At 42.4% G+C, this 13,711-nt stretch overlaps 1 protein-coding gene across 1 annotated transcript in view; it reads right to left on the bottom strand.

Annotated features, from left to right (window-relative positions):
• Positions 1 to 4,578: 4,578 nt before the first annotated feature.
• LOC141127282 (sterol O-acyltransferase 2-like) overlaps positions 4,579 to 13,711 on the bottom strand; it is a 196,812-nt gene continuing 187,679 nt past the window's right edge. Inside the window, exons 12-14 of the mRNA XM_073613568.1 lie at positions 7,836 to 7,934; positions 7,607 to 7,742; positions 4,579 to 4,930 (exon numbers count right to left, since the gene is read on the bottom strand). Of these exons, the coding sequence (XP_073469669.1) occupies positions 4,776 to 4,930; positions 7,607 to 7,742; positions 7,836 to 7,934 (390 nt within the window). The 3' untranslated portion in view covers positions 4,579 to 4,775. The remainder of the gene's footprint in view (positions 4,931 to 7,606; positions 7,743 to 7,835; positions 7,935 to 13,711) is intronic.

Here is a 13,711-nt window from a genome sequence, read left to right as displayed (position 1 = left end):
CAGCGAAAACCAGGTCCCAGAGACGGATGGCATCCAAGAGGTTGAGAGGGAGAGGGAAGAGAGAGGGGAAAAATCCGGTAGGAGAGAGGTAGAGAAGGAGGTACAAAAAAAAACAAAAATTAGTACAAAATTAAAATTAGTTAACCATTCACAGTATAACCCACCTACATGAGGTGGCAAGTTGGGAAACTCCGAAGGGCCCCCTCTGACATAGGAGGCAGGGATGCCACCGTCAGAGAAGGTGGTGTAGGGAGCCATTCGGAGATCCCCGGGGGGGGGGGAGAGGATAGACCCAAGAAAGGGGTGACCCTCTCCCGGGCCTGCCTACATCGATATACAAAGAAAACAAATCGAATTAACAAAAAGAACATTGAACCTGCAATTATCAACTGGTAACCGTCATATCTGTGACCATAATTATGACCCGAAGAAAGCTGGTAAAACTATTGATTCGGGGAGGTTTAAGCAATAATGAAATGTAGCCTGTAGATCCTAGAGCATTGAGGTAGAGCTACAAAGGTTTTCCCTCATCGCAATGCTCCCCAGAAGTATACCCTTAAACAAAAAGGGGGATATCCTTCCAAACTAGATATGTCCCCCCCTTGGGGCAGGAAGGGGAGAGGAAAGTGAGGGAGGGAGGGAACAGATATGGGGAAAAGGGGGGAGAAGGGGGGGAGAAGAAGGGGGGGTAAGGGAAGAGAGGATGGATGAGAGAAAGGGGGGGTGAGGGGAGGAGGGGTATATCCCGGCTAGCCGTAAGGGTTAAATCTGGTACTTATAGTCATAACCAAACATGGATTGAAAACGTAAAAAAACGTTCTCGTTAAATAGGCCCGTACTGTTGGTAAATAGAGTTAGCAGGATTTATCTACGGGCTCTCCAGATAGAGAAATAGAAAATGAACAGAATAAGTCCGGTAACAAAAACCAATGTGGAGGAGCAATTCAAAGAAGCATGAGTTCATCTCTGACGGGGTGGTGGAGAAGGACCAGCAGAATGCGGCCTCGTATGTTTCCGGCCAGTGACTTGAATCCAGGGGTCCGGGCGAGGTGGGGGCACTGGTAGCGGGTCCCAGCCAGGGGTTGGTGGGACCGAGATATCCAATTCCCTGCAGAAAGATTGAAGATCTTCTGGATATCGGAGGGTTGTGGACCTCCCGTCTTTTTTTGCCATGAGGCTGAAGGGGAAGCCCCAATGGTAGCGAAAGTCATGCTCTCTTAACGAGGTGAGAAGTAGTTGCAAGGACCGTCTTTGTTGGAGGGTCATCCATGATAGATCCGGGAAGAGTTGGATGGAGGCACCATCATAATCAATGGCGTGCATGTTTCGTGCCTTTCTCATAAAGTCCTCCTTAAGCGTGTAGTTGTGCACCCCACAGATCACGTCTCGTGGTCGGGATCCTGGCCCGCGGGGGCGCAGAGCTTTGTGTGCTTGATCTAGCTTAACTCGCTGATGTTCCGGGTGACCTAGTATGCTATTGAAAATGGCTTGCAAAGTCACATGTAGGTCTTCATCCTGGGTCGCCTCCGGGAGGCCTCGGACCCGAATATTGTTACGCCTGCCTCTATTGTCGAGATCTTCAAGATGGCGTTGGAAGTCTCTAAGGGTAGAGGCTTGTGAGGTCAGGCGGTCATGTATTTGCGAAAGTTCAATTTTAGTGTCGCACGTTTCCTTCTCCAGAGATGCGACTTTGGTGGATAATTGATGGAGGTCAGTGCAAAGCATGCTAATCTCAGATCTACAAGTGTCTCGTACTTCTTGTATGAGCATACGGAAGTCCTGTTTTGTGGGCATGCAGCGGACATAGTCTCGCCAAGATGTGCACGCTTCAGGCTCAGGGTCAGGATCCGGTGTGGTATGAGCGTAAAAGCCCTGCACCGCGGCCGAGTAAGAAGTTGGCATGGGGTGGTAGTGAAGGGGGAGTAGTGTTGAAAGGCTGCCCAACATATGTCCTTCAGAGGGGGCGGGGGGGCCGATCGAGAGGCTAGCAGGGGGGATCGGAGAGTGTGTAGCCGGCAAGTCACCCTCAGAGCCGTACCTGTTATCCCTGTGGTCTGTGGAGGCTTGCAGAGAAGGAGAAGGGATGGCTGCTGTACATGGCGCCGGCGCCATCTTGGCCTCGTGCTTTCCGTACGGAGCTCCCTGTCCAAAATACTCGGTAATGAGCGGCGGGGGGAACGAGGAAGAGCGGGTGGTGTGTCCTCTGGGGTCCACTTCTTTGTTTTTGCGCGGTTTGCCCATGATTGATGGCGGAAAAGAGCAGGATCCAGCTGTGTGCAGGCAGGCCGGGTCGGGAGCTTCAGAGAGACACGTCTGCCCGGGAAGCCATCCAAGCCACGCCCCCCCATTCATTTTTTATATATATAATTTTATTATTACATATTTTTTATTACCATATTAGAGTGTGGTTTAGTGCCTCTCGTTTCTTTATGCACTTCCTGTGCATATTTATCATATGTACCCCCCTTTTTTTCCCTCGTTTTACACTCCTTTTTTATATATATCTATTGGGGCCTTAGTGCCCTTTAGTAATCGCCTTTTGCTGTATTTCTCTTTTAGTCCCAAATAGATTATCCCATTTGCCATTACTTTATATATTCTCTTATACAGCGTGTCTGTGTGTGAGACCTCAGCAAAATGGCAGACGGACCTATGCAATACTTATGCCATTCACTATTATGACGGACTTCGGGAAAATGGCCGCTAGGCGTCCATTATTCGCAGACTATTCTTAGACATGCACTTTTTTTCCCTCGTTTTTATATTAGTTTTTTTACCCGTTTTTATTATATATTTATTTGGGTCTTAGTTCCCCTTAGCCATCGCCTTTTGCTGTGTTTCTCTTCTTTCCCACATAGACCACCCCTTTTGCCACTTGTTCATGTATTTTTATACTGCGGGTCTATGTGTAAGTCCACAGCAAAATAGCCGACGGACCTTTGCAATACCAATGCCATTCACTACAATGACGGACTTCGGGAAAATGGCCGCCAGGCGTCCATTAATTGCAGACTATTTATAGGCACTTACTCTTACCCTGTGTTATCCCCTGATGACGTCACGTGATGTGACGATACGCGTCTGGATTGGAGCACTGGGTACTGTCACAATCTGACGGCAGGAGACGAGCTCGGCGCTCGTGGATGTTTCGATCTGCAGTTTTGTTTTAAATGTGAGTTTTTCTATTTTCTTCAATAAAATTGGATTTTTAGACAGGATTATGCTATGTATATTTTCTCTCTATATTTTCACACTTACCACATCTGATGAGCATCCGTGAGCAGGAACTGTCTGAAGCCAACAACAAGGGTATACAAACTCGGCGTTCGTGGATATGTGCCTACACTCATTTTAACAAATGTGAGTGCATCCCTTTTTGGCCCATCCCTGTCTCATTGTGGTCATCACGGAGTCACACCATATATGTTTTTTATGTCATTTTTTACATACCGTCTTGAATATCCATCACTGGGATCGATCCAAGCACTGGATTGGATATCCTTTCAACGTTGGATCCATCAGCTTACCTGTGGCCTGCGATCAGCACATGCTGTACACCTTACAGCAGTAAGGTGAGCTGCTTGCAGACACAGAAGGGCTATCACTGAAGATTTTTTCTGGCACACTTACGCTGCCCGGTGGTGTGACTGTTTTATATTTATATTTACGGTTTATGGACTTATTTAGTTTTTGATTCATATCATAATATATTTTTCTTGCGTTATCTACACATGCTTGTGTTAAGATATTTAGCACCATTCTATTATATATTATATTTTTTTTTCCGTATGTATAGACATTTGACCCATTCATTTGCCATTGGTGTTTTTTTTACACAGTCTCATTTCCCTATATTGTTTTTGATTTATTTATCACATTACACACTTTGTGATATTTTAGTATTTTATATGGTTGTATTCACCTTCATCACTATTGCATTCACCTCCACACTCTCATTTTAGTATATTTAGTCCTTCCCATATCCCATCCCATCCCCCCTTCCCTCCCCTCTTTGATTCACAGCGCAACCACCATCACTTCTTTGTTTACATTCTTTCTGTCTGGATCAGTTACACAGGTGTTGCAGCAGTGTCCCTTAGTATACACCCTTTTTGACAGCGCAGGAGTCACACATTTGTAGATCCTGTTCTCATTATATTGCTTCCTTTTTTTGAAATCCCTGATGTTCCTGCTAGGCCCTCTGCTTTACTAATAAAAACTTACCACACTAAGCAGGAGAGCACTCTGTGGGCAGTTCTCTAGCTATGCTGGGAACTCAGTGTAATCTTCTCCAATAATCAGACTTTTCCTGATATGCCCCCCCTCCTACCCAGCTAGTCACTGGGAAGTTCAGTGTATACTGCTGCTTCTCCTCCCCCAGCTCTTATACAGCTGAGAAAAGAGGGAATGTGATCACTTATAAAAAAAGGGGGGGGGGGGGGTATTTAGGAATGTGTTCTATATCTATACAAAAATGGTTTGTCTTTCATTTCCATTTTAAATTAAATGTGTTGTTTTACAAGGTGATCGTTTACAATCACTTTAACAATAAAAACAGTTTGCATATGCCCTACTTTAAGATATATCAGAGTTTTGCGCCCAATACCAGATAAGAATATCTGCATAAGATATGTGATCTGGTATTATCTGGTTTGACGAGTCTTTAGTATAGAGCTATACATGGAAATGAATATTGTGAGTGATTTGGCTGCTTTATTTTGATATGATCCTACATAATCGATACCAACGCACAATATTGCTTGAATGATGAAAGGTCAATGTACCTCTGTGAGTGGACAGTGGATCTGTGCATACCATTCCTGAGAGTATAGGCAAATCTGGATGCCCTGACCAACGAACAGGCAGGTCCATACCATTACATTGAACACAGGACTTGCTCGTTTATCATTGATTGCGAAATTAAATAAGGCTGAAAAACACAAGAATATACACATATACAGAGAGAGATTAGCTATTCACAGTACAAATATTTCTATACATGACATACTAAATGCAAACCAGAACAAAAGTAAAAAAAAAAAAAAAATTCTAGTCTGCTACAACAATCAGTCTCTATCAAGATTATTCAGCAAAAAAATAAAAAATAAAAAATGCAGTAGCCTGTGGTAACTGAATTAAAAATCATCTTATAGAGACGTAAAGCAGGCCATAGATTATGTGATTTTCTTTCCTGCAACCACGGGTTGCAGGAAAGAAAAAGCTCTTGATTGATGTGGAAATTCCTACTGTGGAGCTATTGTGTTCTCCCAGCAAGAGCCGTCCCTGTCGGGAGAACACAGTACTTACTGCTAGAGGCTGTCGGCTGAAAAACGAGTCGCAGGAGCGCACAATTAACTGCACAACTGTGATCCAAAGAAGTAGGGCCAAAAGAGCTTTGATCCTACTTCTCTTTTACATTTCTCCAAAATCTCATTGTTTGCTTTGGACAATAATGGTTTATTTCTATATTACACAATACCGGCCAAAAGCTTTCCTTGTTGTAGGTTGGCTCCAGGGTGAATATACTCAGCCCAGGATATAAAATGTTGAAATCATCAATTTGCAGTGATGTCCTTGTGTGTGAATTTAGTTTAATTGCACTTGTTCTAATGTGTACGCAAGTGCAGTTAGCTAGTCTCCTATTTTTCCAAAATAGTGTGTGGTAGCAGGGAATAATGTAACTGTGTTATGTCCCTTTTAAACAAAGCCTTCCCGTAGTGATGTCACAGGTATAGTCATTGTCCATAAAAAGGCAGAATGGGAGGAACTCTAGTCAGTGGGGGCATGGGAGCTAAACACCCCACCAGCATGCAAATGTAGTCAGCTAACACAGAGGTCCTGGACAGGGCAGAAGAACAGGGTGGGATAGTCCTACACCTAGAAGGGTCAGCTGTAGTCATCTTGACTCTTTATGGTTGGTGGAAGCTAAGAGCAGGATGCAAAAGGCCTATTTGGCCGGCCAAGTGTTCTCTGTTGTGATAGCTTTTCCCCTGGAGGTCCAGGGAGATGTGTACAGAAACTATAGGAGCAGCTGCAGCAGTCCTGTCTCTGGAACAACATAAATGAGGTCCTGAGCTGGATGCATAGAGACTAATGGGCATTTTGGAGCCCTCTGAGCAAGTACGAATGACCCTTGGAATGACAGTAACTAGACATGTGCACTGCCAAAAAATGTATTTGTTTCCGTATCATTTGATTTTTTTTTTTATTGTTTATGTTTTTCGGGTCACGCATTATGATTGAAATTCGTTATTTCAAATAAATTCATAAAAATTCTAATTAGTTGTGTTCCATTCATTTAGATACATTATTCGTTATTTTGATAATTCAGGAAAATCCAAAATGTGAAAATCTGAAAATAAGAACAAAAATACGAAAATTAGAAAATTTGGAGATTCGGAAATCCGAAAATCCAAAAATTTTAAATAACTAACTAATAATAACTATTAAATTATAGGTATTGGCATTTGCTTTCAAATTTGACTGTTGGTAAACGTGACGAATACGAATTTACGAATTATCCAAAATAATGAATGCCACATCTAAACGAATGAAACGTAACAAAGTAATATTAATAATAAATAGTAATAAGTTTTTATTATTATTATTTTGATATGTTCCATTTGTTTAGATGCAGCATTCGTTATTTCGGATAATTTGTAACTTTGGATAAATTCGTATTCGTTACATTCACTAACAGCCAAATTTGAAAAGGAAGTTCCAATACCTATAATTTAATAGTTAGTAATAGTTATTATTATTAGTTATTTCGGATTTTCAAATTTTCGGGTTTTAGAATTCTCGGATTTTTGTTCTTATTTATTTTTGGATTTTCGTTCTTTTGGACTTTCATTCTTCTTTTCGGATTCTAGAATTTTCAAATTTTCGAATTACTGAATTAGCATTTTCGGAAAAATTTGTTAAACGGGTTTTTGTTAATTTGAATATTTCCGAATGAACAAATTTTCGAATTTCGTTGAAAAACAAATTCCGAATGAAACAAATTGCACATGTCTAAGCGTAACAGCCACCAAGGGAAGATGGTTTAAAAGTGATTGCTACAATACATCCACTATATGTAATTGGAAAAGAATGCTAAGTCACCTTGGATAGTATGTCTGTGTGATGTCATGTGAAATGTCACTGCCATCTTTAAAAAACATCAGTAAAGTGCAGAAACTATAATATTTGTGTGGACATTTCTTTCTTTTAAATATAAAGTCTAAGTGCCAGGGGTGTTGTGGGAAGGCATCTGGCAAAGAAGTTGAGCATAATATGGAGAAGGATAACAACTACCAGCAGGTGGGTCCCTGTCCCATCCGGGAAGAAGTGGGGCGGGAACTTGTGTGTTTGGTGCCAACTGTCAGCCAGTCACAAGCCCCCTTTTGTTTAGTGTTTTCCAATACAACCTACTCTGAGAACAGTCACTGAACCATCACAGGCACAGGAATAATGTGCAAAAGACATTGAGACTCCAGCCAGAGCAAGGGACCTGCAAGGTTTTTTATAACCCAACATAACTCAAACATTAACCTAAAACCCACATTCCTGCTACATGATACTAACAATACAGTAATAAAAAGGTAAAAATGACCTCAATCTGTACCTCCAAAAATAGCAAAGAGGCAAAACAGAACCGGGTAAAAAAAGCCTAATGACAGCGTGAAGACATATTCATGCACAAAAGCAGATATGAGAAACACAGCCAGCATCACTCCTGACCGAAACTTCTGGTTCAGCAGCTGAAAGCAAATTGAAAAAGAAAATCACTTATTTTAAAAATGAAACCTAAGTTGTCTATTTTTTTTTCCTTTCTATTTCTACCAGGCCCTTACCCACAGAAGATCTTGGTATACATAATAAAAGAGCCAATCATGGACCACCACATTCCACGTCCGGTAATAGTTTGCAAATGAAGTGGAATTCCACCAGTCCTGTAAACAAAACAACAGTAATAGAAAAGGGTACGTTTAGGACTGGAGCAGATTATGTCTGTCGTTTGTAAAGTAAAAGTGCAGGTTACCCTAAATATTACATTTTTTTGTATGCGTGTTTAACGTATATTTTATAAATCATAGTCAATATCCTTAAATATCTTAAAGTGGAACTTTAGTCAGAAAATTAAGTCCTGCTAAATCACTTCAGGTTGGCCCTTTTTTGCAGGTATAGCTAGGTATGTGAAACATTAAAAATAAGTGCCTATACTGTTTAAAATCCAGTAATACACAGTTTCACTCTGCTCTGCACATGCTCAGTTGCTCTCCATTTTTAGTAATTGCTGAATTTGTAGAGGCTAATCTGGCCTTAAAGTGGAATTAAACCCTCCTATCCATTACAGCCAAGGAAGTTGCTTCACTTTGACCTGCAACTGCCATGGTGCTGCACATGTGATCACCTATAACACCAGCCATATGATGGTTTGACAGTTTGGTTGAGCAAAGGAGGGACACAATTTAGGGAGGAGTAGGGGAGTGCTGCTCACCCCTGGTAATAAAAGCAAAAAGAGGAAAAGGTTTTCCCCAGGTGGGGTTTTTAGGCAGCGGGGTTAAGATATTAGACCAATGTTGTATAAAAAGAATGATATTTTATTGTACAAAAAATAATTTAACACAAAGGTTAAAAAATGAGCTCTGATATAGAGTGTTTACAAGTCTAGTGAAAACAGACACGCATTATACAGACATATTTTCATAACAACATTGTATAAATATTGTCAATATCAGAAAAATGAAGCTGACGCGTTTCAACCTATCAGTCTGTTAGAAAATATACAACAGGGATACACATATAAGGACTTAGTTACATATACTGGAAAAAGTGTACCATATTCTATATAACATAATTACCCAATTATGCGTGTCCTAGGAGCGAAAAACTTCCCATAAGGGAATCCCTTTTTAAAATCAAAAAGCCTGCTCACTTTCCCCAAGAGATCCTGTAACACCTCCACTGGCACAGCCACTGGCACCAGGGCAGAAACCAGCGATGTGGCTTACGAGAGGTCACACTAAAAGTCCCCCCCCCACCCGGACCGCACGGTTGGTCGGGGAGAAGGCAGCACCTGCAGCACAAACCCAAAACACATTTAGTGATCACACTCATGATGTGTATCAGAGCATTGTATTAGGAAGTGTTTACTTAGTGGAATAGTAAAGTAGAGGCATCAGTCTGCATGCATACCTCATATGCAGGCTGTAGCCTTGTAATATTAAGAATATATATATGGAGAAAACAATAAGTAGATTGTGCATAAAAGTGAATTAGGGAACGAGTAAAAGAAGAAAAAGCCAAGTGATGTTCCTCAGCTAATTTGAATAGGATGATTGGAGATGAAGGGAAAAACCATATTATATAAATGGTGATTAGTGTTTTGACTATTGAAGTGAAAACATATCTGTGAAGTGTATGCTGCGAGTACTATATGGCAACCAAAAATAATAAGCGTGCAAGGAGTGTCGCTCAAATAAAAAGGAAAAAAGTGAAAAAAGGTGGAAGGTGCCCACAGTGAAAACGTGACAATTAATCTTAAGTGTGTTACCTTTGCCAATGTACAAACAAATGTGAGACTGCACTGTATCGCCCTATGTACTTGGACTCAGTTGTGACCTAACCCGGGATTGGCCATAGGATTTGTCAGCCTCAATGCACACTCATCCAAACAGAGTCGACAAGTCTGAAAGTGTATAAAAAGGATAATATTGTATACAGCATAAAGCATATATTGTGTATGTATGATCAGTATGGTAAACCGATCATTTCGTATAGGGCAAAAAGACAGTGCAGAAACACATTACTGAAAAGTGTACTTACAAAGTGGAAGCTGCAGGGAAGTCAAACCGACCAAGTAGGAGGATTACCAGTGTTTGTGCTTTGGAAAAATATATATCCTTATTTGTAGGCATGTAACAATCAGGAGCAGATTCACCGCAGGCGTAGGCGCCTCTCCCCACTGCGCCGATCCGTGGGAATATCCTGGAGGGCATGGCCGCCATTAAGGCAGCCTTGTATGGCCTCCCCGGTGTTCGGGACGAGCCGAAGCCCCGTCGCTGACATCATGCTCATCGCAATTGCGCAACGCGCCGACGTCACGTGGCACGTGCGGGGCCCTGCGCATGCGCCGTGACCGAGAGCATCCGAGGATGTCCCCGAACGCCGCTGGCAAGGGAGGAAGTATCCCCAATGTGGGAGCCAGGGCCAGCCTGGGTATCCAATGGGGAAAGGGGGGAGGAGCCAACAGTAAGAGCGGCCTCCTCCCCCCCCCTTGCCAGGAAGGCACATCAAAGGAGAAAAACCCAGGCCCGGAGGCCGTGGCAGCAAAGCCGTCAAACCTCATGGATGAGAGGGCAAGCAAAAAAGGGGGAGAATGTGACAAATATTTGTATTTGCTTATGGTCTGCAAAAATGAATATATAAAGGACTGATAATCCATAGCATGCATGGACATACTATCCCAAATGAATATACTCATTGGTTTTAAGCATGCATGAACATGAAACATCCATATGTGCCAGGAAAATTCACATATCTTGGTAAATTGAAGACGAGGTACTGGGAGAGAGGGGAAAGGAAAGATGAAAAAAGTACACATATGTATATCAATTAATATGTAAAAAAAATATATACAAACACAATAATTCAAAATCATAAGTATATCTGGAGGGAGATATACGCCTTGGATATATAGGTTGAAACGCATCAGGTCCATTTTTCTGATATTGACAATATTTATACAATGTTGTTATGAAAATATGTCTGTATAATGCCTGTCTGTTTTCACTAGACTTGTTAACACTCTATATCAGAGCTCATTTTTTAACCTTTGTGTTAAATAATTTTTTGTACAATAAAATAGAATTCTTTTTATACAACATTGGTCTAATATCTTAACCCCGCTGGCTAAAAACCCCACCTGGGGAAACCCTTTTCCTCTTTTTGACAGTTTAGTTGAGGACACAAGCAAATGTGACAGTTACATCCCTGGAATACTGGGATTGCTGTTTTTTGAAACTGTTAAATCGATGAGTTTAGTTCCGCTTTATGATTTTCTACTGCTCAGGGGCTCTGGGCTTCAGCAAAATGGCAGCCTCCAGCAAGAAGAAACAGGAGCAATGCTGAAGAAAATTTACAGCAAACACTAATATTGGTAACATAATTAATAATGTAACATGTATGTTCCTTGCTAAAGAACATTTTTTTTATCAAGTTGTTATGGTTAAAGTTCCACTATAAGTACCTGGTTGATCCTGCCAGTCACCTTTCTTCCTTGTTCTAAACTGACCACACAAAGCAAAGAAGTTGTGTTCAGTTTGTATCCTTTGGCTGGCCATTGTAAGAAAGTCTTAATAAATGTGAAAAGACACCAATATTGTTCTCTTGTGTCTTTGGGTGATTGTGAGAAGAAATCCATTAAAAGAGCCAGCTAAGATAAAATAAGTGTGTTTTTTTTTTACCACACAAAAGGTTACAAAAATAAGTACAAGAGTTGCAGGTTCAAATACAAAGATTAATGTAGCTTCAAATAAAATAAAGAGAGGTTAAATAAGAAATGTTTGCTTCTTAAAATATGAGGATTTAGCCGAGGTTCCGATTAGTGCGATATGGGAATCACCACTGATGACCAGTGCCCTGATTACATTAGAGCACCAGAAGTGCCAACAATCAATGCCTAGTGACAGAAGAGAGAGGCACATCAAATCCAGAGCTAGGGAAAAGCCAGTGGATTCCCTATCAATCAGCCAGGCTAATTATCACCTAGCAAGCTAAATTTGTTAGCAATCCTGCCTACTATCAGGGTGCTACATTAGTCATTTGTTCAGCCAAGATATTTTAAAATGGCTTCTGTCCTTTGTGTGTGTTTGTGAGCTGTGTAAGTGTGTCTGTAGAAAGAAGAATGAATCAACTGGCCACATGTCTTAAGTAAAGCAAATTCTTCGTCTCCAAATTCGCACCCAGACTAACCACTCCCATATCACCTCCAGTGGCAGCTGGTGCTCAAAATTTTTGGGGGGCGCAAACGAACTGAAAAATACTGAACCCCCAATCAATTGCAGCCTCACTGTGCCCATCAAATGCAGCCTCACTGTGCCCATCAAATGCAGCCTCACTGTGCCCATCATATGCAGCCACTGTGCCCCATCATATGCAGCCACTTGTGCCCCATCATATGCAGCCACTTGTGCCCCATCATATGCAGCCACTTGTGCCCCATCATATGCAGCCACTTGTGCCTGTCATATGCAGCCACTTGTGCCCCATCATATGCAGCCACTTGTGCCCCATCATATGCAGCCACTTGTGCCCCATCATATGCCGCCAGGTGCCTTCCCTGGCTCGGCTGTCACTTCACTAATCCCCCCCAGCGGTCCGTCCGGCGGCACTTATCGCTTGTGTAGCAGGGCTCTGCTCCTCTCCTGGAGTGACGGGGCTCTCTTCCTCGGCAGCTCTCCTGCTCAGCGGGAAGCGGCGGCTCTCCGCCATGGCGGGAAGCGGTGGCTGCGGCTCCTGTGTTCACTCGGCTCCTCAGGCTCCCTACGCCGTGTCTCTTCTTCCGCCAAAGCGTTAGGCATCCAATAGGATCGCCTAATGCTTTGGCCAATCAGGAGACATGTCTCACTGACCTGCCTGCTGATTGGCAAGGAGGAATGTTAGTGTGAAAATAGCGAAAATTCATTCGTTATACCACACAACAGTGTGGGATCGGGACGCAGTGCTATGCGCCCCGAGCCCACCCTATTTTGAAGCCTATTAGAGCCTCTGGCTCTAATCACGTGCTTCAAAATACACCCCCCCCCTATCCCCGCCATAGTATTTTATGTGTCCGGCATCCCGAAAGGGGCCGGGCACATGAATAGGGAGGGCGGCGGAGGTGTCAGGGGGGGCGGCGCTGCGTGCGCCCAAAATCCACGGGCCGCCACTGATCACCTCCCAACAAAGGTGGGGGTTGGAGCTGTAACTTGAGGTTTAGTCTCTGGCTAGCTAATTAACAACAGACAAGAAGGGGTGAGGGGCAGATGGTCACAGAGTGAGTTATGGAACCACAAGCAATAAATACCTCACATTCATCAGTAGGTATACATTACATAGACATACTTTTAGCCTAGGTTCACACCTGTGCAATATGGGAACAAGCGTGATTACAGCGTGATTATCTCTCCCGCAGGCAGTTCACACTGCCCTCTGCGAACTGCTGCGGGTGTCAATACATTGTTAATGACTCCCCCAGATCGGTTCATAGATTGCAGAGCAAACTGTGAACTTGCACAGGAATCTGATCGCATAGGTGAGAACACCCATGCTATCTGATTTCAGTGCTGGGGAAAAAAGAAAAAAGTCCCTGTACTTTTTCCCTGCAAATCTAATGCGAGTTAAGCCATACAATTGTATGGCTGAACTTGCACTGCACAGACATCGCATGTGATCGACACCTGCGGTGCGGGTGTAAATCACATGCGATGTGTCAGATCGCACTATTTTCAACCTGGGCTTAGGAAAATATAAACTTCAAACCATCATTTGATATATATTGACAGCTTTCTAAAATTGAGGACTCAGTTACAAGATTTTCACATCTGTTATTTCTTATTCCAAAACTCTTCACACACACACACACACACACATCTAATTAGAGGGATCATTATAGGCTTGGCTATTTTATAAGTACTTAAAACTGAATAAAAATTTAGATATTAAACATATAACAGCCATTCAAAAG

This window comes from Aquarana catesbeiana, linkage group LG02 (genome assembly GCF_042186555.1).
Source record: "Aquarana catesbeiana isolate 2022-GZ linkage group LG02, ASM4218655v1, whole genome shotgun sequence".
NCBI classification, from domain to species: Eukaryota; Metazoa; Chordata; class Amphibia; order Anura; family Ranidae; genus Aquarana; species Aquarana catesbeiana.
The sequence above is the reverse complement of the archived record's forward strand: the minus strand, read 5'-3'. Positions and strand labels throughout refer to the sequence as shown.